Raw genomic sequence first — 24,239 nt, 5'->3', positions numbered from 1 at the left:
AAATGAGATTTGGCCTGAAGGTGCTACAAAATGGTTGTGACAAAAGATCACAAAGCTACTGGTAATAGATGTTTGCCAAATTTTATCTGAAAAGCTGAATTGAACAGTTTGTTTTACAGAATAGTAGCACTTCCTTTTTTGTGACCACTTTTTGATGCACCAAACAGTTTTTAGACTTATTTTCCCCTCAGGAAGACCCTTAAGAGTTGTCACAAAATTCAGTAAACAACATGGTTGATACCACATGCAGAATTGAGATCTATGAAATAAATGCCAATATTCAAACATTTGAGCACTTTTTGGACTGGAAGTAGCACAATACCATTGGTCCAGCTGACCAGTTATTTGATGAAGAAAATTTAACTGTAAAGGTCATGTATTGTTAGAGAAGTTATACCAGCAGAGGTAGGATGAGAATCTGCACGTATAGCTGAGAGGCTTAAGTATGACATTTGCATCTATAATGATATAGAAGAAGACAGAAGACATCTGTGTAGTATATGGGTCCCATGCTGCCCTTGAAATAAGCCCTGAAGATGTAAGACATGACATAGTATTGGACTGGAAGATGAGATAAACAGAAGGGAGGGGAGAATAGTTAATCTCAACATAGGGATGTGTATGTATATGTATGTGTATATGTATACATACATCCACACACACACACACATACACACACACACACCACTCAATCATTTTTAATTGTGAGAGCCATAAAAGCAAAAAAAAAAAAAAAGTGAGTCGTGTAATTAGAAATGAAAGTTACCCGAGATAGCTTTTTCTTTTTTCTTTTTAGAAGTGAAGAGAGACAGAGGGTATTCCCTTGTCATTTCTAATGGGACATGAGCACAAAATGATGTTATTTACAATACTCACATGGAATTAACTTGGAATGAAGAGAGAATATAAAGGAACAAAATCCTGTTCTCTTGCGAGAAATAAAGAAAAAACATCTGAATCTACTGACAGGACAAACGAGGAAAAAAAGGACTGTGGAAAATTTAAGTGTTTATAGTACAGCCATGATTAAATCCACCATTTTAATTAGCTCCAAAGTGCCATCTCGTTAAGTATTGGGCCTGTGTTTATTCACTCACCGATGTTAGTGATGACTCTGGGCACAAGGGGCCACCTTAGGTAACTGACTCCCAAGACCCTGAAGAAAGAAAAGCTAATTCTTTAAATGGATGTATGAGCAGCTGCTATGTACTGCTCCAGCTTCTGACCGAATGGTTCTTGGTCTGCAAGGGCTAAGCTGTTACTTAACCCTCATGAACCTTAGCACAAAGCTAGGGGGCACCAGAAATCAAATGTTATGGGGCTCATTTATCTGGGAAACCATTTTGAATGCACACTGTTGTGTCTTGATTTTCTCCTCGAGGGTGAGAAATGGACAGTGCACGCCCCGAAAAGACACAAAAACGTCTTTTCTTTTGAGACAGTGCAAAAGATTCATCATTGCATTAAAAAAAAAAAAAAAGTTAAATACCACTGATCTCCCACGCAATATGTAAACACTGTAAACAACTCAGAGTTTTCTCAGATGTGTACACAAGCAGTTGAAATCAGGACAAGTAAACGTCAGCTTTATCCACCAGACTTCATGAAGCAATACTGTACATGTCCAGTGCACACAATGTACATCAGAGTAATTCCTCTACAGAACTGCAGAGGCACAATTCAATAACCATCCTACACTCAGGCAAGCACATGTGCTTCTATATTTTGAGGTTTAGCTGGGTTAACATTCACCTGGTAGAACAAATCACAGAAATAGTCTGTTTCCTTAGCTTCAAATGTGCCCTGAAGGATGGGCATTGAGATTGAATTTACTTGATATTTAACAACATTGTGGTTAGACAACTGTGCCATCACATCATCCATTTCTCTCTGTTACATGACTCAGAAGAACAGCTGCTTAAGCACTTATTTTCACTTTATCCTGAACAATAATTCATTATAATACCACTTTCTTTCAGAGACACACCATGTTCTGGTCATTTTTGACAGGCACTGGGAAATATCCACGATACCATTTTAAATACGTATCTACCGCTTTGAAAAAACTAATGATTCAAAATAGGCAGAGTGGTTTGACATGCTCTTGCCAACAAAGAAAGATGGAATGTCCTCTGCATCATATCTTTTCAACATGTTAAATCACCGTTAAAAGAATGTGATCTTATCAAAACTGAGAGCTGAAACTGAAATGTTAGCAGTTAACAATAATATCAGTACATCTACAACTTATAGTCATATATCTAAACTAATGTATGTGGGTCCTATCTGTCATACCATACTCTTGTAGTAACGTACATAGCCACCACCTTAAAAATGTGAATATAGTCGAGCACGAAGTGGATATCTAAATGATCATTGTTGCTTTGAATGTATTTTGCAGAAATGTATACAATAAAGAGACTTGACAAACAGTATGAAAAAATGCCTCTGAATTGTTTGCCATTTATTATTGATAATTAAGGTATAGGAATTTTTACATGACAGTAAAATACTGTCAGCAAATACTGATTTTGAGCGATTCAGCGATTCAGTTCTCTGTTCCCTCTCCTGGTCTTCTGTGTCTCGTAAATATGCCAAATTTTTTGGTTTTGGTGTTTCTCATTATTGTAAACCACAAAATATAGTTGCATGTTTTTCAGATTTTTCTGTATGTTCATGTCTTTTCATGGATTTGACCTTCATGCAGGCTTAGCACTGTATCCCAGTAGATTTATTTAAAAATCACGTGAAAAAAGGTCCAAGGTACAATCATGCATCAGAGCTCAGAGTTATTTAAATAGCACACAGAAGCTCTTCACAGAGAGGCCTGATTCCACACTACTTTCATTTTAAATTACCCTAACATTACCCTAACTTTTCATAACGTGTGTTTAAGAACATAAAATGATTTTACAGCCTAAGAACAGATCATGTAAAACGGAAATTCAGCAGAAAAATATCATACTTCATTTCAACTCGATCTCTCTAGATAAAAATTTACAATCCCCCCAATAGAAAAAAAACTGATAACTGATAAAACACTGAGATGATATGGTAATTACAACATGGCCATTTTTAGTTAGTAGTTTGGCAATATCCAAAACATTTCTAGCAAACCGACAATATCTCCAGTGTTTTCCTAGGTCATACCCTTGCTCCATCACAGAGCCACGTTCTTAGTTTGTCTTCTTGTCTTGCTGGCTGGCACGCTCAGCTACAGCTCTCTCAGCCGTAGCAGCCTGGTTTATCAGTGTGACGATACGACGCATGACCCTGCACAGAACATTTAAACCACAATGTTTAGCCATGATCGCAAAAAAAAATATTGAGTTGTGTTGTGTTTACTGTGTTATTTTTATCAATACTGCACATGCTATATGTTCCTTATCTCATTCATTTACTCTCTAAAAAGTCTGCTGTTCACATGTCAGGCAGTGTGGTTAAGGTAGGTGAATGAGGCTAAAACATGTTTTCTCTGATATGCTTGAAGCCAGTCTCTGTATCTTGTCAGACATGGACTCGTTCTGATATTCTGACCCACTGATACAACATACTGAATATATGTCAGTCTCTTTTTTCTCAGGCTAGTTAAACTTTCACAAATGCAGCAACCTATGCCTACACTCATGTGATATTTATTCAAAATGTGGTAGTAACATTTACTGAATGTAATTGGATTCAACTGGATCGTTGATGAAACAGGCATGTGCTCATGAAAGGTTCTCACAGCCAAAGGAAGAGGGAGAAGCCGGAGATGTACAGGTTCCTCTGAGACCTGAAGAGCTTCATATGAATGTGGTCAAACAGGTTAGGATTAATTTTGGCGTCTTTCATAGGTGCTGGGGCTGAGTACTTCATTACTTCTCTCAGAGCATCTAAGACAGAAAGTTTAAGACCTCTTTAAAGCCCTGGAACATAAACCCTCAAAGAATATGCCACACTTTTGTAATTGTGATGTAAGATGTGATTTTGACAACTCACCAAGGAAGAGAACAATAAGGATAATAATCATGGCAAAGAAACCTTTGTTCCAGTATGGAGACACTGTGTTCCATATTCTCCAGTGGAAGACATTTTGCCATCTGCAAAGAAAATTCAAGAGAACTGTAATTAGCAGATTGTCTAGCTATAACGTTCAGATACACCAAAATGATTTACTCATATAGAAGTCAACTTTATCAAAAGGATTTGTGCATGGTTAATTAACATTTAATTTGTTTTTAAAATATACATGTTTACACCACACCTAAAGATGTATGGATATTGGTAGTGTTGAGAATGGCCTAAGATCCAGATATTAGTTCGCAGTTCGATAAATCTGACTGGATATTTCAGAGACAATAATGAGAAGTAATGTCATTCGGTAACATACAAATAAGATGGTCACAGTAAAAGTTTTCAAATTTTAGCATGAACAAAGCCTGTCTATGTTGGATATGGATAATAGCCTACTGCAGTTTTGGAATTCACCTTTTTTACCCCGTTAGAAATTGTGTAACTGAAGAATAAATTCACTACCTTTTAACTGATATGAAAGGTAGACACAGAATGAGAATGACAGCTACTTCAACATAGAGGAAGAGGGCTACTGCAGTCCACTGAAGGGTCATCTTTCCAAGGGCTGCAATGACAAGGGATAATTATGCTTAATTTACATATTCATCAATTACATATTTGAAGGATGAACCTAATCTAAGCAAGTGACTTGCGTCATTTCAGTCACACAATGTATATCATTATCATTTTACTTCTTTCATTCACATGCACTTTTAGTCACACAAAACAGTGCCCAAACCAGCTCAGCGTCTAATTCCACCAGTGCACTCTAACTACTTGTCGGTCAACTGGTTGCAGCATTTGCTTGAGTTGTCTTTACATATTATGTGAGCTAATTTGTATTTTATCATCATCATCCATCTACAAACAATGTAATGGTCTTGGGTTGCAAGTCTATAAGTCTAATGAAGTGCGTGATGCATCCAAACGGGCGCCAAGTTTCAGAAACTGAAAGTTGCTAAATGTTGCTTTATGTAACTACGTCCTGACAGACACCGTACTGCAAATTTAATCCTCAATATTACATCACAACATTATTTTATAACAAGTAAAGTAATTCATCGAAAGCATCTAGAGTTATATGCGTTTCAATTAAACACAGACGATCGTTATTTTCAGAAGGTAGACCACACGGCAAATTGAAACTGTCACACGCACCTCACGCAATCAGAAGCAGCACGTACATTTACGACAAATTCATAAGTGATCCTTGCTGCTGCGTAATGCAAGTGACAGCTTTTTGTTGTGGAAAACAATGTCTTGGTGGATAATTAAAGCAAAACTTTAAGTAGTAAAGTACACTTACCCCCTCAGCTCTCGTAAGTTGAAAACCGATAAAGCCTTTACTCCACCCACTCAACAGCTGTGTATGTGACGTAACATGAGAGGGCTCGCCAGCAGGTCCTGTCATGTATTTCATCGCTCTATAACAAAGTTTCATTTGATTTCCGTGATAAAGGTGAACAATTGTATAATAGATTACAAAGTTTTCTGACCTCGAGCCTTTTTTTCGCAATTCATTTTCTGGAAAATTTACTGTTGCCAAAACCTGAAGGCGCTCCGTTAGCATTACACATGATATTTTAATTTGATCGTTCTCCCCGTATGATCGTGCATTCGCTAAATTTTTTGTTATACTGTTCTGTCGGCGTTTACTGATCACTTTTCAGAACACACCATGCATTTCAACTGTTGACGTCACGTTTAAAAGCGGTGTTAAGTGGAGGATCGTAGCAATGAGTAGATCGATGCTGTCATCTAGTGGCGAGAACTCCGTTAGTATTCGAGACAATGTCTCAGATAATGGCGAGCCAGGAGAGGAACAGACTCCCTAACCAAAGGACTTTGGGTTTGAGCTGTAGCCTGACAGTTTAAGTGTCCCTAAGCAACGCGCTTACCGCCAAGGACCGAGAGTGGGAGGGGTTACTTGATCTGAGGCACACTGGATAAAAGTTCAGGAGAAAATGTAACATGGCATAAATAATGGTAACAGAAAACCAAACGTGAGCAAAGATAATGGTAACGTGATGTTCTTTTTTTTGTTTGTTTGTTTGCTCCAAATATTGTCACACACTCTATTCACAATAAGTTCTCACAAGACACTTCGATGTGATGTGAATTGTCTTCTGGGAAATTAATTAAATGAGTTTTATTAATCCAGTGAGAAAACCATAGTCCTCGTTCATATTATAGCAGTGAAAAAAACATATTTTACTAATTATTACAGTAATGTTTTCATTCAGCCCAAATAACTACCTCTCATTTGGAATAAATTCCTTAATGAAAACCTTTATAAGCTACACAAGGTACCACAAATACTAGGCAGCTGAGAATTTAGTGGATGGGTTGTCAGAGAAGAGTGGTTCACCATGGCAATGAAATACTTCAGCTGCAAGGTCAGTGGTGCAAGTTGTTGTTGTTGGTGAAGGAAGATGTAACAATGCAATCATTCTTTTAGCCACAAACACACACACACACACGCACGCGCGCACACTCACACACACACACACACACACACACACGACTTTTCAAGCTGTTCAGTTTCAGCACTTTGGTTGCTTGCAATGATTTCTTTAATGTTCTAACCAAGAGAAAATGCTTTTAAACAAGACCCACATGAGTGACTTGGAGTATCCTTTATCTTAACTCCTGTTCCAAATAGAAGCTGTGGTTATGTTTAATAATAAATAATTTTGATCTCAGAGCAAGGTAGATATCTGCCTGGAGGAACTGGGCTTGAAACCCATGTATCCATGCATGAGGGAGATCTGGGCTGGTGAATGAACTAGAAGACCCGATGCAGCGAATATTAGCCTCTTGCAGTGTGACTTGTACAGGACATGCAACCCTTCCGAGAGCAATGAATTGATCTAATCATCTAAGTAAAATCAATTCATCTTCTTATATTCTGCTACCTGCTATATGACTGGTTTGTTATGTTTATGTATATGTACCACATAGTCACTACAACTAGTAAGCCATGGTTCAAGCATTCCTGGTCACTGCAGTCTCACAAAGTAACACGTCATCTCCAGTCACTGAAGTGAACATGCACTACAGTGAAGAGAAAATGTTGTGCCTTGTGTCAGTCTGTGCAACATTAGCCAGCATCCTACAATGAGAAGTGTTTCAAGGCAACTAGCAGAGTTACTAGAGAAGGAGCATTCCCCTCTGCCACTATAAGAAGGCATTATGAAAACCTCTGATAGCCCTAAGCAGTTCCTTGCTAATTCTGACTGGCTTACAATTGGTTGAATGAATTTACATACAAGTACTCATAACCTCTCACTCAGAGCTGAGAGAGTTATTTATGTCACTACCATATTGTCCTGACAAAAGCAGCTGATGGACAAGGTCTTTAGCTCCATCTTCATGTCAGTTTGCATTAGAACAGGACAAACTGATCTCATCGAACAATGAGAGGCTAGCAGCTTCCTAACCTGGGCAGCCTCCTATATGAGCTTCATCAAAGGGGAAATCCATCCTGTTTCTCATTTGGGTCTATAATGCTTACTTTTTTGCAATGAAATCATTAGTGCATTTTCTGATACATTATTTCCGTACACTAATATTAAACATTTACTTATCTGTGTAAATCTTTAAATTCAGCAAGTGAATCAGTGCGTGACCTCTGCAGGCTTACTGAGTGAAAATTACTTCAGGTTCTGTCTTAAACACAAATGCTAAACAATGTTGCTTTGTTCCACGTCTTCTGAGAAAAAATAAGAACAGTATCATTCAGATTATATGACGTGGAAGAACTTAGGCTGACTAGAAAAAAGGTCTTTATTTGACATTTCAGAAACATCTATTTGGGAATTTAATGCCAAGTCATCCAGCATTTCCAGTTCACTTTCCAGCTTTGCATTAGTCAGACCAGCACAGAGGGAGTTTCCAGATGCTCCTGACTTGACCAAGCATGCTACTTAAGTCTGAAGGACCACATGCAGGACAAGAGGAAGGAAAAGATTAGCGTGAGGGTGTGGCAGCCCTATTTGGGCAACCATATTATTAGTGGAGGAAGGAACATCTTACAGCCTTGCATTGCATACTTATTGGATACATTGCATACATCCTCAGGAGGGATGCCTTTTCAGATGCCTTTTTTGGCCTGTTCAGTCAAACACTTCCTAGTGAGACAAGCACAAACTGTCACTCATCTAGTTTTATCAAAGGTGAAACAGCATGTCTTGCTGTCCCAAAAGTCTGCAGCTGCTAATCCCAGGCGTCCTACCCCAGTAAGATCCACTACTGACACTAATTTGTTTTTGTTGGCTACCTGTGGAGGAACTACTTATCACAAGCTGTTCCAGTCCTGTACCAGTTGATTCTTTGCACATGATAACTTAATACACTCCAATCATAGGTCATGGTAGCCGGGTGTTGACTCATGCTGTGATGCATATTGAAATGAATCTTTGAATATGTTCTTTTGACCTAAGTAATCGAAGTAATGATACATTTCAAAAAGGTAAAGTACTGTGAGCATTTGGTCAACTCCTGTCATTAGTTTATTCACCGTCTCCGGGTCTGGATGGATTCCTGGGGTTGGTCCGCATACTGCAAGGTTCAATATCGGAATCCACCCATACTGCTGACGTCAGAGTCGCCTCAAGCGAGCTGAAAGATGGCGGATCATGAGGAGCAGTTATCCGACGAAGAGAAGGTAGGTTCATGCAATATGTTAGTAATTGCATATAGTAGACTGAAGCAATATGTGAGGGAAATGGTGGGGATATCTTAGTAATGACCAAACAATATTTTCTAAAGTCTTCCACTGATCGGTGTTCTATAGGCGTTCGATTTTGTAGCCATATTCTATTATTTTTAGCTCAGCGTCTCAACCCAACTTCCGCCCATTTGCGATTCTTAAATGGGGAGTCCTTGTACGGTCCTAACGCTAAAATAAGAACTGGACTGTTTGTAGCTCTCCTCTCCCAAACACACATCACCTAGAACTTGAAATAGATTACTACTGACTGTTTTTATTGTGCGTCCTAGCAAACGCAAGATGTTATGGGCATTAGCATTGGAGCGTGCTAGCGCGAGCTGTTGATTTCGGCTTCCAAGCGGCATACACGCCTTCTCGTGCATGGTTTGCAGTGACAGTGAACACGGAAGACATGTAAAGACTGCAGAACAGTTACGATGTATTTCAGTGAATCTCTTGGTCAGCAGACCAGAAGTCCCTGGACCTATCACAAAATATTTTTCTTCCTTTCTCCCTCTCTCTCTCTCCCTTTTTTTTTGGTTTGGACCAAGTGGAAAAGTAACCAACTTGCTAACTCAAGCACTTGGTCCTACACAGACCGTATAATGTATTGACGTATTTTCTTGACGATTTACCTCTACTTCATTTGTCAGTTTATGTTTCATACTGTTCAGACATTAAGTCTGGATTATTCACATAATGACATTATTCAGCGTCACGCTCTAGGCTAGGTCTTTTGGCAGTAGTTGGGGAGTTTTTGACTGTCGCTTCGCTAACGGGTGTGGCTGTTTCTTCGAGGTCCACAGAGTTGAGTTCCTCAGTTTAAATTAGTGGGGCGGAAAAACGTACCATAATGTTGTGAAACAGTCGTAGACTGTTACGCCTTTCTTTCCATAGCGCATCACATTACATCGAAATATAGTAGATTTCATTTTGATACATGTCCTTTGATACGCCCCTCTGTAAATAAATTTGAATTCAGCACGATGTTAAACTTTTTTCCAATGACTCTGGACACTGTGATGCACCGTTAACTCATCTATATCTCCTTTGAAAAATGATACTCTTTTAACTGTACATGTGCTCTAAGACTATACAATGATATTGCATTGCACTGCAAAGAAAATATATTGTCCCATCTCCCTTTAGATAAAACTATAATTAAATCATAGATAATCAATCAACAATGCACAAACTCCCCATAAAAGATGGGCATGGGGTCAGTTACTGTGACAATTATTTAAACCAATACTCGGCGAAGCCAGGACAGTGGAACAGAAACTCTCCTCTTGTCCAGTTCTCGCTTTTCACTTTATGCCTACCTGCAGCTTATCTGGCAAACAGAGAAATCTCTTTTTTTTTTTAATACCTACTACGTCAGATTTTTTTAATTTTTCATTTGTAAGTAAAGCTGTGCCTCTCTGATAGTGAAGTTTAAACGAATGTAGCTAAGGTATTTAACGCGTGCCACAGACAAGAGGGACGTTATTTTTTAACAGTCTCCTGTAACATTGAGGCCTCTGACGGTCCTCAGTACTGCCAGCTGATGTTATGTCCTGAGCTCTCAGTTTGCAGCTAATAGTTGAATTTGCAACAAAATGGCCAGTCTCTGTTTAACTTTTGTGTACTGAAACGTAGCGGTGTTGTGTTTCGCTCTTACCCGTCAAAGGGTAAGAGGAAATGATATTTCCGAGAACTTTTGTGTTTCAGGCCGCTTTACGTTGTGCAGTAGTTACTTTCCAATTTTGAATGGCAAAACATATGAATCCCTGTTGTAATGTAATCACTGATATTAAGCTTTAGCCACATTTCTCTGGATTAACTTTGTTTAGATGAATGAAAAGGGGTGACATTTTTGCACTCAGTTTAGAATGAAATTAAGTTACTACTGACAATTATTCAAGCAAGCATATTACATGGAGAGAAATGAAGAGCAGTGACAAAGCATTGTGAGCTGAGTGACTGAGCCTCCTTACACACGTAGGTGTAATTGTATATCCTACGATTTTGATGAAATGCTCCAACATTTACATTCAACAAATATGTGGCCTGTGCCCTGAAAAATGCCATTCTCTGTTGGATTCAGAATAAATTGCAAATAGAAATTTGACATCATAGTTTCTAGGCCATACACAGTTAACTTTCTCATCTCTCTGCACATACTTGATCTGTGTTCTGAAGTTGCTGTAGGTAACCTTTTGGCCAACAGTACAAAGTCAGACTTTAAATACCGATCCACCTTTAAAGATCTTGTAAGTTGTAGACTAGGATGTCTAAAAGAGATGTGTTGCTTACAGCCTTTACAGATAGTTATGCTCCACTGAATAGCAGTGTTTTGTCTAAGCGTGTAACTCAGGGAGAAAATGTGATATCACGATATTTCTTCTTCTGTGACCAAGACAAGACTCTTTTATTTGTGGAGGGATAGTGTGTTTACTGGTGTATTTACTGGTGCGTTATGAGGCCAGAGGCTGAAATCAGCCTCGCTGTCTTTAAGGGGAGACAGCCTTTTTGTCTGGGTGTATGTAGGCATACAGAGAGAAACCACTCAGCCGGTGTTTTGACTGTGCAGAGACTGCACAGGCAGGGAGGAGGTTCTGTTACACTTTGTGTTCTAATCTGTGAAACTGAGCAGAATGTTGAGTAAAAACACATGGCTGCAGTATCAGTACCCTAAACTGGCACCTTACCACACATTGTCAGATACTGAAACAAAGATCTTTTCTGCTAACGTTGGAATGGACATGGCATGCATCAGTTATCATTCAATGCAGATGCAAGAGGACAAGATGAACAGTGGTGGAAAAAATATATCAGATGCATTGTGCTTGAATTGTGGGTGTGAATTTGCAGGATTTTCAGTTGTTCTGCATCTGAGATGGCTCATGATTTGCAAGCAGAAACTTGCGGCAGGGCATCGAATGTTTCACTCTGCTGCCACTTTGGGCTTGAGTAGCCTTGCATTCCAAACAGCCATTTAGTTATAACCAGAGCATCTCTGACAGGCGTCCCAACATTTTCACGCTGCTGACATGTCGCTCAATGAATAATGAGTAGCTTATGTCATCCCAGGCTTCAGCTGGACAATAAAGCATTCAGCTTCTAGTGATAGAATTGAAAGAAATGACTTTTAATCCAATAATGCGGGTTTTGTACATTTAAGACAACTTTGTGGAAATCAATGTTCATGATGTATTGCCATATTTGGAGCAATCTTTTGGCATCAAACCCCAGAGTGAAGATGTAGACACTGCTTTTGTAAGAGCATTTAACATCACAAAAACATTTCATCATCTCAACCTAAAGCTCATTTACTAGCAATGGTCAGATTGCCTAGGACATACTGGAGCATCCCTCCCAGGTCCAAAGCTGCCTAGTTTTAGAAGGTAGACTACTTGTTGGAAAAAGGATGTATAAGTGAGGTCAGTAGTTAATGACAGTCTGGCATACAGACACACATCATTCAGACTTAATGGCTGTCCTACGTCATACAGACACACATCATTCAGACTTAAGCAATGGAAGAAACCCCTGTATTCACACATTTGTGTTAAATAGCACAAGAGCATTATAACAATATAATTGAACAGCCCCACAAGCTGCAGTCCATTGACGAATGAGTTCTGCTTTTACTTCTCGCAGTATCTTGTAATGTGGTTGTGTAGTCATAGAACAGAGCAAAGACTCCGATAGTACATAAGAGAACATGTAACAGTTGTCTTTTACATTTTGTATGTGCGTGTATATGTGAGTGCTTTTTATTTCTCACAAAACTCAGCAAGCGGTCCTAGTAATGTTTCCTGAGGGATTTGTCCTTGACGCACACTCGCTAGTCCCATGAGGTGCACATGTATACATGCGCGCACGCACACACACTCACACACTCTCAACCACACAGCTGTTTGCCTCTCTTTTCCCACATCATCAGTCATTAAGTCAAATCAATCTGTGCCAATGGGGAAACACCAGAGGTCTCTCTAATGGAGGCCACAGGGAGATGTTGTTTTTGCAGCTCTTTTGGTGGCATCCTCTCTACCCCTTGCCTTCTGCATCAGCTTATCTGTCCCACGGGGGTGGAGGGGGGGGTGTCTGGCTGTGTGAGGGGGTACCACAAGGATCCCTTCCACCACCTTATTTTCTTACCATTTATGGTCATGAGAGATGTTGCAGTGGGAGGGGGCAGAGTGAGTTCCCCACTTGTGACCACAGAACAGGAAGTGCTCAAAGCAGCAAAGAGCAAAAAGAGATACAGCAGTAAAGCAGCTGATTGAATGTTTTTAAGTAGACCTGGGTCTGTCATTGGTGATAGTGTTGTCCCTCAATTAGATGAGCAGTCAAAGCAGCAAAATTAAGTGATATGTCTACAGTGTGACTCCCCTCTGGTAAAACAGTAGCTTGTGAAGGGAAAAAAAAAAAACAAAAAACAAATCTCACATCAGGATTCATCTTCTAACTTTTCTTTTGAATCTCCAAGAGAAGATAGAATGTGTCAGATTACCGTAGACTTGTTCGTCATTTTTTTTTTTTGTGGCATTCATTTTGTTTTGAATCTTATGGTTATTTTGTTCAAATGGGAAGTTGTTGCCCCTCTCTTAGTCGTGCGACAAGCCCAGAAAGCAGTACTTTCACTGTTACATCGGATCAGCTGTGTGCTCGGCTGTTTGTTGACAAAGCTTACGATGCAGCACTTTATGACTAAGTGGTTCCGTTTCACTTCAAACGGATGTCGTATGTTCGCTGGAAATCCTCTGAAACGTCATGAGCCTCTCAGTAACTTTAGATAAACTTGAATCCTAATTCAAACAGTTTCTGTAACAAACACTTCTGTTTTATAGGCGCGCTCGAGGTTTGTTTGGATTTATACGCAAACCTGTTTTCCTCCTAACCCTCAACTGAGAAAATGTTATCAGTATAATGCTTCCAACTCCAGCACACACATGCACCTGCAGGGTTTTGCAGGTGCAACAGTGCTTTATTTGTGTGTGAATAGACAATCAACAAAACCACACACAGTTTATTTGTTTATATTTGGGCTGAATCGTAATAAGCAATGAGTACAAAGGTCTGTGTTAATTTGTAATTGTGAAAAAGGCAGTAGCCAACATTAAAACACGGTAGCGTAGGCCTTTGGAACAAGTGCTAATAGGGTAAATGTCTTGATGTAACCTCTTTTTCAGCATTGCTGCTTCACAATTTAAGCCTGACCTTTACAAAAGCCTGTAAATTCTAGGCCATAGCTTTTTAACAGGTCATACATGACTATTACCTACATAGTGTGGAGCTCCCTTGCACTCAGGTCAGGCCACAGACATGTGCTACACAGTTTGTAGTGCACAGTCTTAGGTCTGTTTCCTGCCCTGCGCATCACTTCTGTCATACGGACGTGAATAAGATGTTACGATTAAGATAAATCCTTTTTGTTTAGGTGAAATGGTGTTTATATTATTAATATTACAGATATTATGGTTTGTGTCTGTGACCCTTAAAACAGTCTAATTGTTCTCTTACAGGTGCGTATAGCTGCCAATTTTATCATCCACGCTCCACCTGGAGAGTTCAACGAAGTTTTCAACGGTAAGGGACGCCCAGCAACACGAAGCAGACTGTTTGATTGGTAGAGAGCCACACGTCTCACCTTCTCAACAGAATGGGTGTATTTCACATATTTCACATTTAGCTCATGCGTGCCATTTTTATCGGTGCAATGTGATAGAAACGTGTCATGTGCTTTCCCATACCGACCTCTTAGAACATGAATAAAGCGCTACAGCTGTCTGTGTTTCTCTCAGTTACTCATATTAAAAAGAGGATGTTACCTGTGAGCTCTCATACGAGATAACCATATCAGAAACCACACATTCTGCAGTTTGACCCACACCACAAATGTCACTGGGAGCTATATGCTAGCCTGCCTTTGAGAGTTACATGTTTGGAAATTGCCATATAATGCCATGTTATGTTGTAAACAGTTTGATATACATAATAAGGAGAATAAAAATATTGTATTTATGCATTGTTGTAATCATTGGGGATTGCTGTGTTAAGTTTGCTTAAGCACAGAAAGTAGCTGTAATGTAATTAAGGCGCACACAAACTCACAGCTCAGGGTGTCTTGACACGGACGCTCCTAAAAATAGTTACCAGCTAGCACATGTAATAACCATTTCACTAGAGTCCCTGAACTCTTCCACTGAGGGACAAGGACAAGGGAATGTGAAATTAGCAGACAGCCAGCACTAGGAGGATCTCTCAGGGAATCCTAAAGCCTTCAGGGAAATTATGATGCTAATCCTTATGCAGAGATTAGCGTCATCTCTGAGGACTAAGTCTGGCAAAGGCTCATCCTTCTTATCACAGCCACCATACCCCCTTCTCATCCCCGTTTATACCAGCCTGTACCACTCTCCTTTTTTCATCTCCTTTTGGATTTCGACATATGTTTTATGTCTGCTTATTACGTCTGTTCTCTCTTGTTTTCATGACTTTTTTTTGGGGGGGGGGGTGTCTGTCTGTATGAATGTGGGCTCATACTTTCTTGTTTATTTATTTATTTTTTGTTTTGTTTTCTTTCTTCCCACCAGATGTGCGACTGCTTCTCAATAATGACAATCTTCTCAGGGAGGGTGCTGCACAGTAAGTGTATTTGTGACGTTTTACCACAGTTGTTAGTTTTTAGCCTTTACTGGCCTTTTGGCGTTTGATTACAGTGACCTGATGTCATACAGTGGCTTATTCATCATGTGAAAAGGGTGACATTATTATTAATGATGAATAACTCTATCCCTCTGTGTTTCTGTAGCGCATTTGCACAGTATAACTTGGATCAGTTTACCCCTGTGAAAATCGATGGATATGAAGACCAGGTGAGATCAGTTAAACTGTCTGCTGAACACTGAAGGACAAAACCTGTGAGAAAAGCATGATCAGCACGTCCCCGTTGCATTTCCATTCAGATTTTCCATTTGTACTTCTCCGTTTCATCGCTGTCTTCAGGTCTTAATCACAGAGCACGGTGACCTTGGCAACGGTAGACTCTTGGACCCCAAAAACAAAATCTCCTTTAAGTTTGACCATCTGCGCAAGGAGGCGAGCGACCCACGACCTCACGATACAGATGGATCCATTGAGGGCTGGAGAAGTGTTCTGGATACTGCCGTGAGAAACTATGTCAAGGAGCACTACCCTAACGGGGTGTCCACTGTGAGTACCCCCTCATCATCCACACAATCAGACACACCAGCAAAATCAGTAGAATCACACTTCAGTCAAGACCAGTGTCAACGCTTTGGTCTATGTTTCTGTCGAAGGTTTTTTCATTAACCTGTATACCTGACACTGCTCTGTGAAACTGGAATAGGTGATTCTGTCTGTGGGTTTAGCAGTGTATTGGTACCGCAGTGTTCCAGTTTACAGGTAGAATTGGACATGTAGCTAGAACTGGCCACCAAAGATGACGTGCAAAAAAACCCCTAAACAGTTCAAGACAGGAATGAAAAAGTCTAATTGCATATATGCGGTCTGATTAAATGTTTGATTGCAGTTTTAACTTGGAAAATATGTGTTTGGCCTTAGGTTTATGGAAAAACCATTGATGGGCAGCAAACCATCATTGTTTGCATTGAGTGCCATCAGTTTCAACCAAAAAACTTCTGGTAGGTTTGAACATTTGTGTCTAAACTGTCTCTGTGAGTGTCAGTCTCTAAACTGTCTCTGTGAGCGTCAGTCTCTAAACTGTCTCCGTGAGCATCAGTCCCTAAACTGTCTCCGTGAGCGTCAGTCCCTAAACTGTCTCCGTGAGCGTCAGTCCCTAAACTGTCTCCGTGAGCGTCAGTCCCTAAACTGTCTCCCTGAGCGTCAGTCCCTAAACTGTCTCCCTGAGCGTCAGTCTCTAAACTGTCTCCCTGAGCGTCAGTCTCTAAACTGTCTCCCTGAGCGTCAGTCCCTAAACTGTCTCCCTGAGCGTCAGTCCCTAAACTGTCTCCCTGAGCGTCAGTCTCTAAACTGTCTCCCTGAGCGTCAGTCTCTAAACTGTCTCCCTGAGCGTCAGTCTCTAAACTGTCTCCCTGAGTGTCAGTCTCTAAACTGTTTCCATGGTATACTTTGTGATGTTACAATAAACGCCTACCTATTCTCGCTGTTTAGTATTTTTGTTTTTTTTTTTAGACCTGCACACAGTAGTTATTATAATTGGTTTTCTCTGCTGTGTTACCATGGAAATAAGGCCACCCATTCCTTCACTTTGTTTGGTTCAGACATTTCTCAGACTTAACACATTTGTACATGATATCTCAGTCATTTGCTTTTATTACACAAAAGAAAAAAAAAAAACAGCGACAGAGCAGATTGCACAGGCTGAGTTTTGGAGTGACTTAGGCATAACTGACATCCACTTAAAGCAGCCAGTGAGCTCTGGCTTACCACAGAACTCAGAGTCTCAGCTGAAATGTTGGGATCTGTGTACTGTTGTTTCATTAAATATACCAGTTAGGGAAATAGGGTGAGTGGTGCTGTTATCTTCTCTGAAGGGTACGTTTTGCTGGGTTCTGTGTCCGAGGTCTATGCCAGAACCCGGACTGCTACCATGAGTGTGTTGCTTCCTTTGGCAAAAGAATGCCATAAACAGACCCTAACAAGCCCTGTCATTTGTGAGAAAGAACACTGCCACGGGTCATCTCTTGGTAAATGCTGTTCATCAAAAAACGCTCCAAATGGAAAGATGTTCGGAACAGTGCCCAGCTCTCACAGCTCTAGAGCACTTCAGAGCTCCCTTAAGAAGCATGTATTTGACTTTTCCGTGTTTGTGTGCCTGTTTGTTCCACAGGAATGGACGCTGGAGATCAGAGTGGAAATTCGCCATCACTCCTTCCACCACTCAAGTGGCTGGTATTATGAAAATCCAGGTGTGAGTCAAAGACTGCAGTGTGCTTTTCTGTATTTGTGCTTATCGTTTGCTCTCATTCAAGCACTGGTGCCTCACGGACCGTATTCCCATCTCTATGGGTGTTTATCTGCTCTAGGTTCATTACTACGAGGATGGTAATGTTCAACTGGTGAGCCACAAAGATGTTCACGAGTCCATGTCCATTTCCGTAAGTCCATAATTATCTGTCCTGAGTTTGTGTGTGGGTGGAGTGATTAATTTTTTGTGTATGTTAAATTTAGACACTTAATTTGCATGTTCTGGTAAATGATCTCAGTGCTCTTCGTGAAGATAATTTAACTCTTAAGATGCTCCAGTATTTGTTGAACCGTCCTTGAATTTGCAGCACATGTCTTGCTGATGTTGTTGTTCTGTCAATGTCATTAGGTCATTGTTTAACTGCTGATTTAAGTCTCTTAAAAAAAAGAAAAGAAGAAAAAGCAGCTACGTGAGTGAGCTCTGGTGGTCTCATGTGTTGTTTGCTTTGGCAGAATGAAGCACAAACTGCAAAGGAATTCATCAAGATGGTGGAGGCAGCTGAGAATGACTACCAGGTGAGCTTTATTACCGTCTGCACTGTGCGCTCTGAACTTTCCCACAAGATCCAGATTCACAGTTATTATGGGACCAAGCAGAGAAGCTTCCGGAACACATCTTCCTCTTCCTCCTTTTCTTTTTCTTCTACCGCTAGTACTCTTTTTTGGAACTGTCGTTCCATTGTATCAGAACATAATTTCACCTCAAGGTGGCAGTGTATTCAGTCTAATATACAGAGTTTAGTGCTTGTTTATTGTAGAGCTCTGGACTATCAGGCACCTGTTAGACCATATTAAATTTTTAAAGGTTTACTTATCCATCTGAGTTTGGCATCACATCACCCCATTTTCTCCCCATAAAATATGAAAAGAAAGCAAAATGACATGCTTATGGAGCGCTGAAGAGAATTTGAGCAAAAAAAAAAAAAACACTGGGGAATACATATGTGTTTGTGTGACAAATTAACACTGTTGATATTGAAACTCTGAAAATAGATGCCTTAGCTCTGCAGCAGTTTTCAGAGTTGAATTTAAACCTTATACTCTAGCAAAGGACTTTGTATCACAGGTATCTGTTCAAATTCAATATTGTTACATGATATTTGTGTTAGCATGAATAGCTTAATAGAAAAATCATAAAATCATTTTGGGAAATGTAAATTGACATGTAAACTACTTGTATCTCTTTTGTTCCCTGCAACCTGAATTCTGTCGCTGTAGTGCATGGGCTAGGGTGCACAAGTCCAAAGTCAGAGGTTATGAGGTCAAGGCCTGATAACAGCTTCTTCTTTCTGAAACTTCAGTATCACTTCCTCACCAATGCATCTGCCCTTTCTCGCTATTCATCAAGCAGTTGGCGTCTCTCAGATGTGTACTGACTCTGGGTGTTGGGTTTTGAGGCAGTATTTGGTTGTTTTAAAAACTTAGTCTGATTGATATTTTAACCACTGGTCAAATAATGCAGTCACAGTAAGGGAATCGGGTCTGAAAAACAAGACACTTTTTTTTTTTTTATGTTTACCTTTCTAATTCTGTCTCTTCTACCTATAGTTTGTCCTTTATCACTAATGGTTGTCTTTAATAGGTCATACAGCTGCATGATCAGTTCCTGTGAAAGCGCTCACTGTGGTAAAAAAAAAAAAACACGCCACAGAAGTTATCTAGCTTATAACCCATTAACCGTCATAAGTCTGTCTCTGTAACAGCAGTCACTTCACTGGAGATGAGTAGATGAGTGAGGCCTGCACATGCTCTTTCTGATGCATCTTTCTCACCACGATTAGCTTAGCGTTGCAGAGTGACACCAGTCAGCTAGAGCCGCACAGTGTGTTTGGTTAGGTGACACGCTGTGCTGTTAGGTGACACACTGATGACTTGTCAAGACCACGCTGACAGACCTGTCCTAGTAAATAGAGCTATTTGCGTTTTAAAAATAATTAAACTACTTTTTAAAATACTTTGGGAGGAAAGTCATTCTTTTAGTTATTTCTTCCATACCAAAGTTTAAAAATTCAGAATTAGATTCTTGTGAAGACGTTTGAGTATCAGTTTGTAGAAGTTTAAAAGCTATTATCCTGCGATCAACACCACAGCCATTGCTATGTCTTGACTCACAGGATTTGCAGACTAGGATGGGTGTCAGTCAGCTGTATTCATCGCAGCAGATACACAGTCACATGGTGCATTGCTTTAGCATTCTTTCAATTCTTTCCTCAAAAATCTCTTTATCAAGTGAATAGTACCGCAGCATTACTTTCTATGCTATACTAGCTTTGGCGTAGATAAGAAATAACTTCTCATTTCTTGTTACATCACATTAAAAAACTGAGGTTGAACATTTATCAAAAAATTGTTGACATTCAGAAACCAATCAAAATTAAACACGCAGGCTAGATAGGTAGTACTGAAAACTGTACTTGCCTCTGAACTAACAGATGGCAAAAAGGAGCACTTGCATGTCTCTTTTTAACAAGTAGCTCACAAGTAATGTCATTCTGACTGGCACAGCATTGCAGAGATTGTACTGACTTGGCAGTGAGTCTGTAAGGCAAGACCATATGGCAGCCTGGTCAAGAGGAATCAAAAAGTCACAGACCAGAAGTAGCTACAGTCACAAACGGCGAAATCTCATCACCCATTAAACTGATTAATGGACAAATAACTGATATTCCAGTGCTTCACCAATATCACTTATCTTCTCTTCCTTTTGCAGAATGCCATCTCTGAAAATTACCAGACCATGTCCGACACTACCTTCAAAGCCTTACGCCGACAGCTTCCCGTAACGCGCACCAAGATTGACTGGAACAAGATCCTCAGCTATAAGATAGGGAAAGAGATGCAAAACGCATAAAGCCAACATTGCATGACTGGATTGTTGTATCGTCTTTGTAAAAATTAGGTCAATCCAAAAAGCAGAAACAGCAGTTTGGTCTCACAGAACAATGTAAAACCATTACATGTAAGATGTCTACTTTTATTAAGACTTTTATATAAAATGTCATTAAAACAAAAACTCGATATAGTAATATAATCATGTTTGGATCATCTTATGTCCAAGTTGGAAAAGCTGACTGGTGAGAGAGGTGTGTCGTAGGGCTAAGTTGTCGACAATTTAAAAAAAAAGAAGGAAAAAAAGAAATTAAAAATTAATTATTCACATGCATCAGTAATCTTGTGACTAGAAGTCCACACTTACCGAGCACAAAAAAAAAGCGTTTTAATGAAAATATACTGTCCCACTCACTGAATTATGCAGAAGGGGCAAAATGTATTGTAAATGATCCCTCAGTTTAAAAAAAAGAAAGAAAGAAAGAAAACAGCATTCTTGCATTCTCGAGCTTGTATGTTTGTAATATCTATTGCAGTCACTCCTGTTGACCACTCAGAATGCTTTTGTCCCTGCTGTTGATATCCTTCATGACTTGCCAGTCACCTCAACATTCATAATGCTAGCAACTAAATCCTTCTATCAAGATTCCCCAGGGCTTCTTCCACTCGTAGTCCTCGTACAGAATCTGAACAAGCCTCATTAACACGAGTCTTTAGTTGCTACCCAACAAACTGAGGTGGTTAGTTGATAAGAGAATTACTGTCTCACTCTTTGCAAGGTCTTTTTTTTTAAATCAAAGCAGACATAACTGTATCATGGCATATTGTAATATATACCTGTATTAAACATCTTGTCTGATGGTTTGGTGATTTCTTTCTTTGAGAAAACTGTAATTCAGTCACAGTTTATGTTGCATTAAATGACAAATTTTCTACAAACTCTCTCATGTTGATTTATTTCACATTTTTTGCACACAAAGTAAAACAGCGCAAAACTCTCACAATATGATCATGCCAGCCGTGGTTCTTATTAGTGTCGCCTCACACTCACTGCACACTCAGTCTCTTGACCACTGCACAGGAGTGATGTTTGAAGGTATTTTGAGATGATCCTGTATGTTGTCTCCTGGCCCTGGCGGGGGGGGGGGGGTCATTAAAAGAAAAGACTGAATAAAGACTTCACTGGACGAGATGTAAATAGCACCTATGCACACCACAAACCGCTCAGTCTAAAATATCTTTTAGTCACGAATAATTTAAAAGTCATGAACTATACAAAGCTGTGCATAATCTGATCTGAAACCACATTTCTCTAATAATTAATTGTGCACCAGATGAAATGGAAACAGCCAGTCACGAATTATCCCACAATACACTGGAGGCGGTAGTCTGCAGTATCATGGCTGATGATGGAGCTGGCTTCATAGAACAACTGAAGTCGTGTGTCGTCTGGTCTTGGACTTATTTCTGGACGGTGTGGTTCTTTGTTATGCTGTTTTTGGTGTACATTCTACGAGTGCCATTTAGATATACCGACAGTCTGACTGCAGGTGAGCCTTTGAAGTTTGACTTAGTTACTGTTTACAACAACTTGTAGATTGGGGATCTTGCTAAGGAGCTAACAAGGCTAACTGGCTACAGACACGTCTACACTAGCCACAGTACTCGCTCTCATCCTAATAATGTAGTACATGCAGTAACTTATTAGCGTTCTATGTACTTTTGCCGTAAAATAAAAAAGATTAAATCAGAGTTGAGAGCTGATTACAGGAGCAAGTGACTTCTTTCAAATGATTGTGTTACACAGTTGCAAAACAGATATCTGTTTGTTGTACTGCCTCAGAGTTAAAAGTTGTGGCTCTTGATAGTTAACTCAGGTTTGCTTAAGCTACCTAATGCTAACTAGGTAGCTAACAACGATGAGTTAGCTTTAGAATTTGGAGAGCAGAATGTATACCGTCTCGTGCTGATTTAAATATTATGCTGTTGGCAGAGTAATTCCAAAAACATGCCAACAGCCAAACTTCCTGCTGATCAGCATTTTTTCTGTTTAACAAAAATGAATGCCACCATAAGTTTGTCAAGTCAGCGCTAGATTCGGAAGTTGAAATAAGTGAAAAAATACCCTTTCATGTAAACTGGTGAGAAAACGCAAACGAAAGATGAACCCGCAAAGGAGAAGCTATTGTGACATTAGCTTATCACCCCCTAACGTATGCGTTGTAGGTTCCTTGTTTGCAACTACAATGATCGTAAACCCCTTGCTTCTCTCTTTCGGGGCTGACAGCATGACATTTGCAGAGGAGGTTACCCTTTGTTATTAGTGATATGATTGTAGCCTGCTGTCTGCTGATTGTCATGGTGTACATTTAGTAAGTACAACAACGTGTTTGGATGAAAATAAGTACTAAGAAACTGCACTATTGTTGCTCTGTATTCCAAAGAAGGGTCATTCTTTGTCAGCAGCGAACAAACAAATGTTTGTCTAAGAATTTTAATATACATACACTCCTGGTGTTTATGTTGTTGTTAAGTCCCATTGGAAGACCCCTTATAGTCAAATGTTAAGTTTTCTCTGTTCAATATCTGTGTTGCAGGATTGGTTTTACATTGAGAGTTTCACTTCCAAAACTTTCAAAATTCGTGAAATTGAACATAATTGCTTTGAGATGCACAGATATAACTTAATATAAGAGCAACATAACCGATGCTTCCATTGTATCTTGCTGCGACACATTGTGTACTCTTCATGCAGTCAGAGGATCGTGTTATGACCTCAGCAAGTGGATATTCTAGATTGGCTGGAGCAACTCGGACATTGTGTTTTTCCGAGCTTTTTGAGTCGGTTTGACTTTTGACAATGGTCGTAATTCAATAATGAATGAAGACACATTGCCCACGTCACTGCATTGGCACTAACGTGAAACAAAGGGATGAATTCTTGCTTGTCTAGTAAAAGAGGTCAAAGTAAGAAAGTAAGAAAACAGTTCGACTACAAAACAAATTTGTGGTTTGAATCAAATCTGATTTGATACAGTACCTAACTTATACCAAATTAACTGTAGTTAGTTTGTTATAAGATATAAACCTGCCCTAAAAATATGAATTAAATAGAACTAGAAAAGTTAAAGTTGGCTCAAAGCCTGTACTATATGTAAGCATCTCAACGCTTCACAGTAGTAATAATGGTGTTATTCGTGTTAAGAGTTGTAGGCATGAGTAGTGATTAGTAATTGGTGTAGTATTAGTAGATAGTAGCATTAGCAATTGGTAATATGGCTAGAGTGGAGTGCATAAACGCAGGGCTGGGGTTGCTTAGCAGTAATAACATTATGTAAATCCATAGTAATGGATTTGCTGTCATAGTTCTTTCTGTTTATTGTCAGAGTTCTGTTTGGAGATAGTGGTTATGGTAATAATAGATTGTGTGGATGGATGGAGGGGTGCATTTGTTAAACAAACAGTGTGGAGTGCAATTAAAGATGTAATAGTGTGAGTCAGTGAATGGATGGGTAGCTGAAGACGGTAAAAGAAAGCAAAGCAAGGTAACAGTAATAATAAGTAACAGTGTAGGAGCTAGAATAATGATTAAAAACTATTGTGGTGAGTATATTGTGTAAAATAATGTTATTGAGGACAACCTATGGACATTCTTGAAAACTACATCTCCTCAATGCCAACACAA

General features: G+C 39.6%; 3 protein-coding genes across 6 annotated transcripts in view; 2 read left to right on the top strand and 1 right to left on the bottom strand.

Moving 5' to 3' along the window:
• Positions 1-2,443: 2,443 nt before the first annotated feature.
• Positions 2,444-5,400, bottom strand: LOC115817477 (B-cell receptor-associated protein 29-like). Its single transcript, XM_030780788.1, has 5 exons — positions 5,363-5,400; positions 4,519-4,621; positions 3,982-4,082; positions 3,728-3,875; positions 2,444-3,273 (listed from the first exon to the last, which is right to left on the bottom strand). Exons 2-5 carry the CDS (start codon positions 4,608-4,610, stop codon positions 3,177-3,179), a joined length of 438 nt encoding a protein of 145 aa, XP_030636648.1. The 5' UTR covers positions 4,611-4,621; positions 5,363-5,400; the 3' UTR covers positions 2,444-3,176.
• Positions 5,401-8,682: 3,282 nt separating this feature from the next.
• On the top strand, positions 8,683-21,459 carry LOC115807904 (F-actin-capping protein subunit alpha-2). Its single transcript, XM_030769108.1, has 10 exons — positions 8,683-8,722; positions 14,278-14,341; positions 15,349-15,400; positions 15,567-15,630; positions 15,761-15,967; positions 16,340-16,419; positions 17,589-17,667; positions 17,785-17,856; positions 18,179-18,241; positions 20,436-21,459. The coding sequence occupies exons 1-10, from the start codon at positions 8,684-8,686 to the stop codon at positions 20,574-20,576; spliced, it is 861 nt and encodes a 286-aa protein (XP_030624968.1). The 5' UTR covers position 8,683; the 3' UTR covers positions 20,577-21,459.
• A 494-nt stretch (positions 21,460-21,953) lies between these two features.
• The window catches only part of st7 (suppression of tumorigenicity 7), a 28,338-nt gene continuing 26,052 nt past the window's right edge, over positions 21,954-24,239 (top strand). For 2 of the 4 annotated variants that reach the window (XM_030768343.1, XM_030768318.1), the window contains exon 1: positions 21,954-22,104. In XM_030768343.1, coding sequence (XP_030624203.1) covers positions 21,954-22,104 — 151 coding nt within the window. The remainder of the gene's footprint in view (positions 22,105-24,239) is intronic. The other 2 variants (XM_030768334.1, XM_030768326.1) reach the window with 1 other exon arrangement.

The sequence above is a fragment of the Chanos chanos genome, chromosome 1 (assembly GCF_902362185.1).
Source record: "Chanos chanos chromosome 1, fChaCha1.1, whole genome shotgun sequence".
Taxonomy (NCBI): Eukaryota; Metazoa; Chordata; class Actinopteri; order Gonorynchiformes; family Chanidae; genus Chanos; species Chanos chanos.
This window is presented reverse-complemented; position numbering and strand designations above follow the sequence as displayed.

What these genes read in the sequence shown, in the direction of transcription:
- LOC115817477 (XM_030780788.1), bottom strand. Translation starts at nt 4,610, where the DNA reads ATGACCCTTCAGTGGACTGCAGTAGCCCTCTTCCTCTATGTTGAAGTA. An exon ending in CCTTTCATATCAGTTAAAAG is followed by an intron (nt 4,083 to 4,518) that starts GTAGTGAATTTA and finishes TTTTCTTTGCAG; the next exon opens with ATGGCAAAATGTCTTCCACT. An exon ending in TTCTCCCTCTTCCTTTGGCT is followed by an intron (nt 3,274 to 3,727) that starts GTGAGAACCTTT and finishes TGTTCTGTGCAG; the next exon opens with GGTCATGCGTCGTATCGTCA.
- LOC115807904 (XM_030769108.1), top strand. Translation starts at nt 8,684, where the DNA reads ATGGCGGATCATGAGGAGCAGTTATCCGACGAAGAGAAG. An exon ending in AGTTATCCGACGAAGAGAAG is followed by an intron (nt 8,723 to 14,277) that starts GTAGGTTCATGC and finishes GTTCTCTTACAG; the next exon opens with GTGCGTATAGCTGCCAATTT. An exon ending in GTTCAACGAAGTTTTCAACG is followed by an intron (nt 14,342 to 15,348) that starts GTAAGGGACGCC and finishes TCTTCCCACCAG; the next exon opens with ATGTGCGACTGCTTCTCAAT.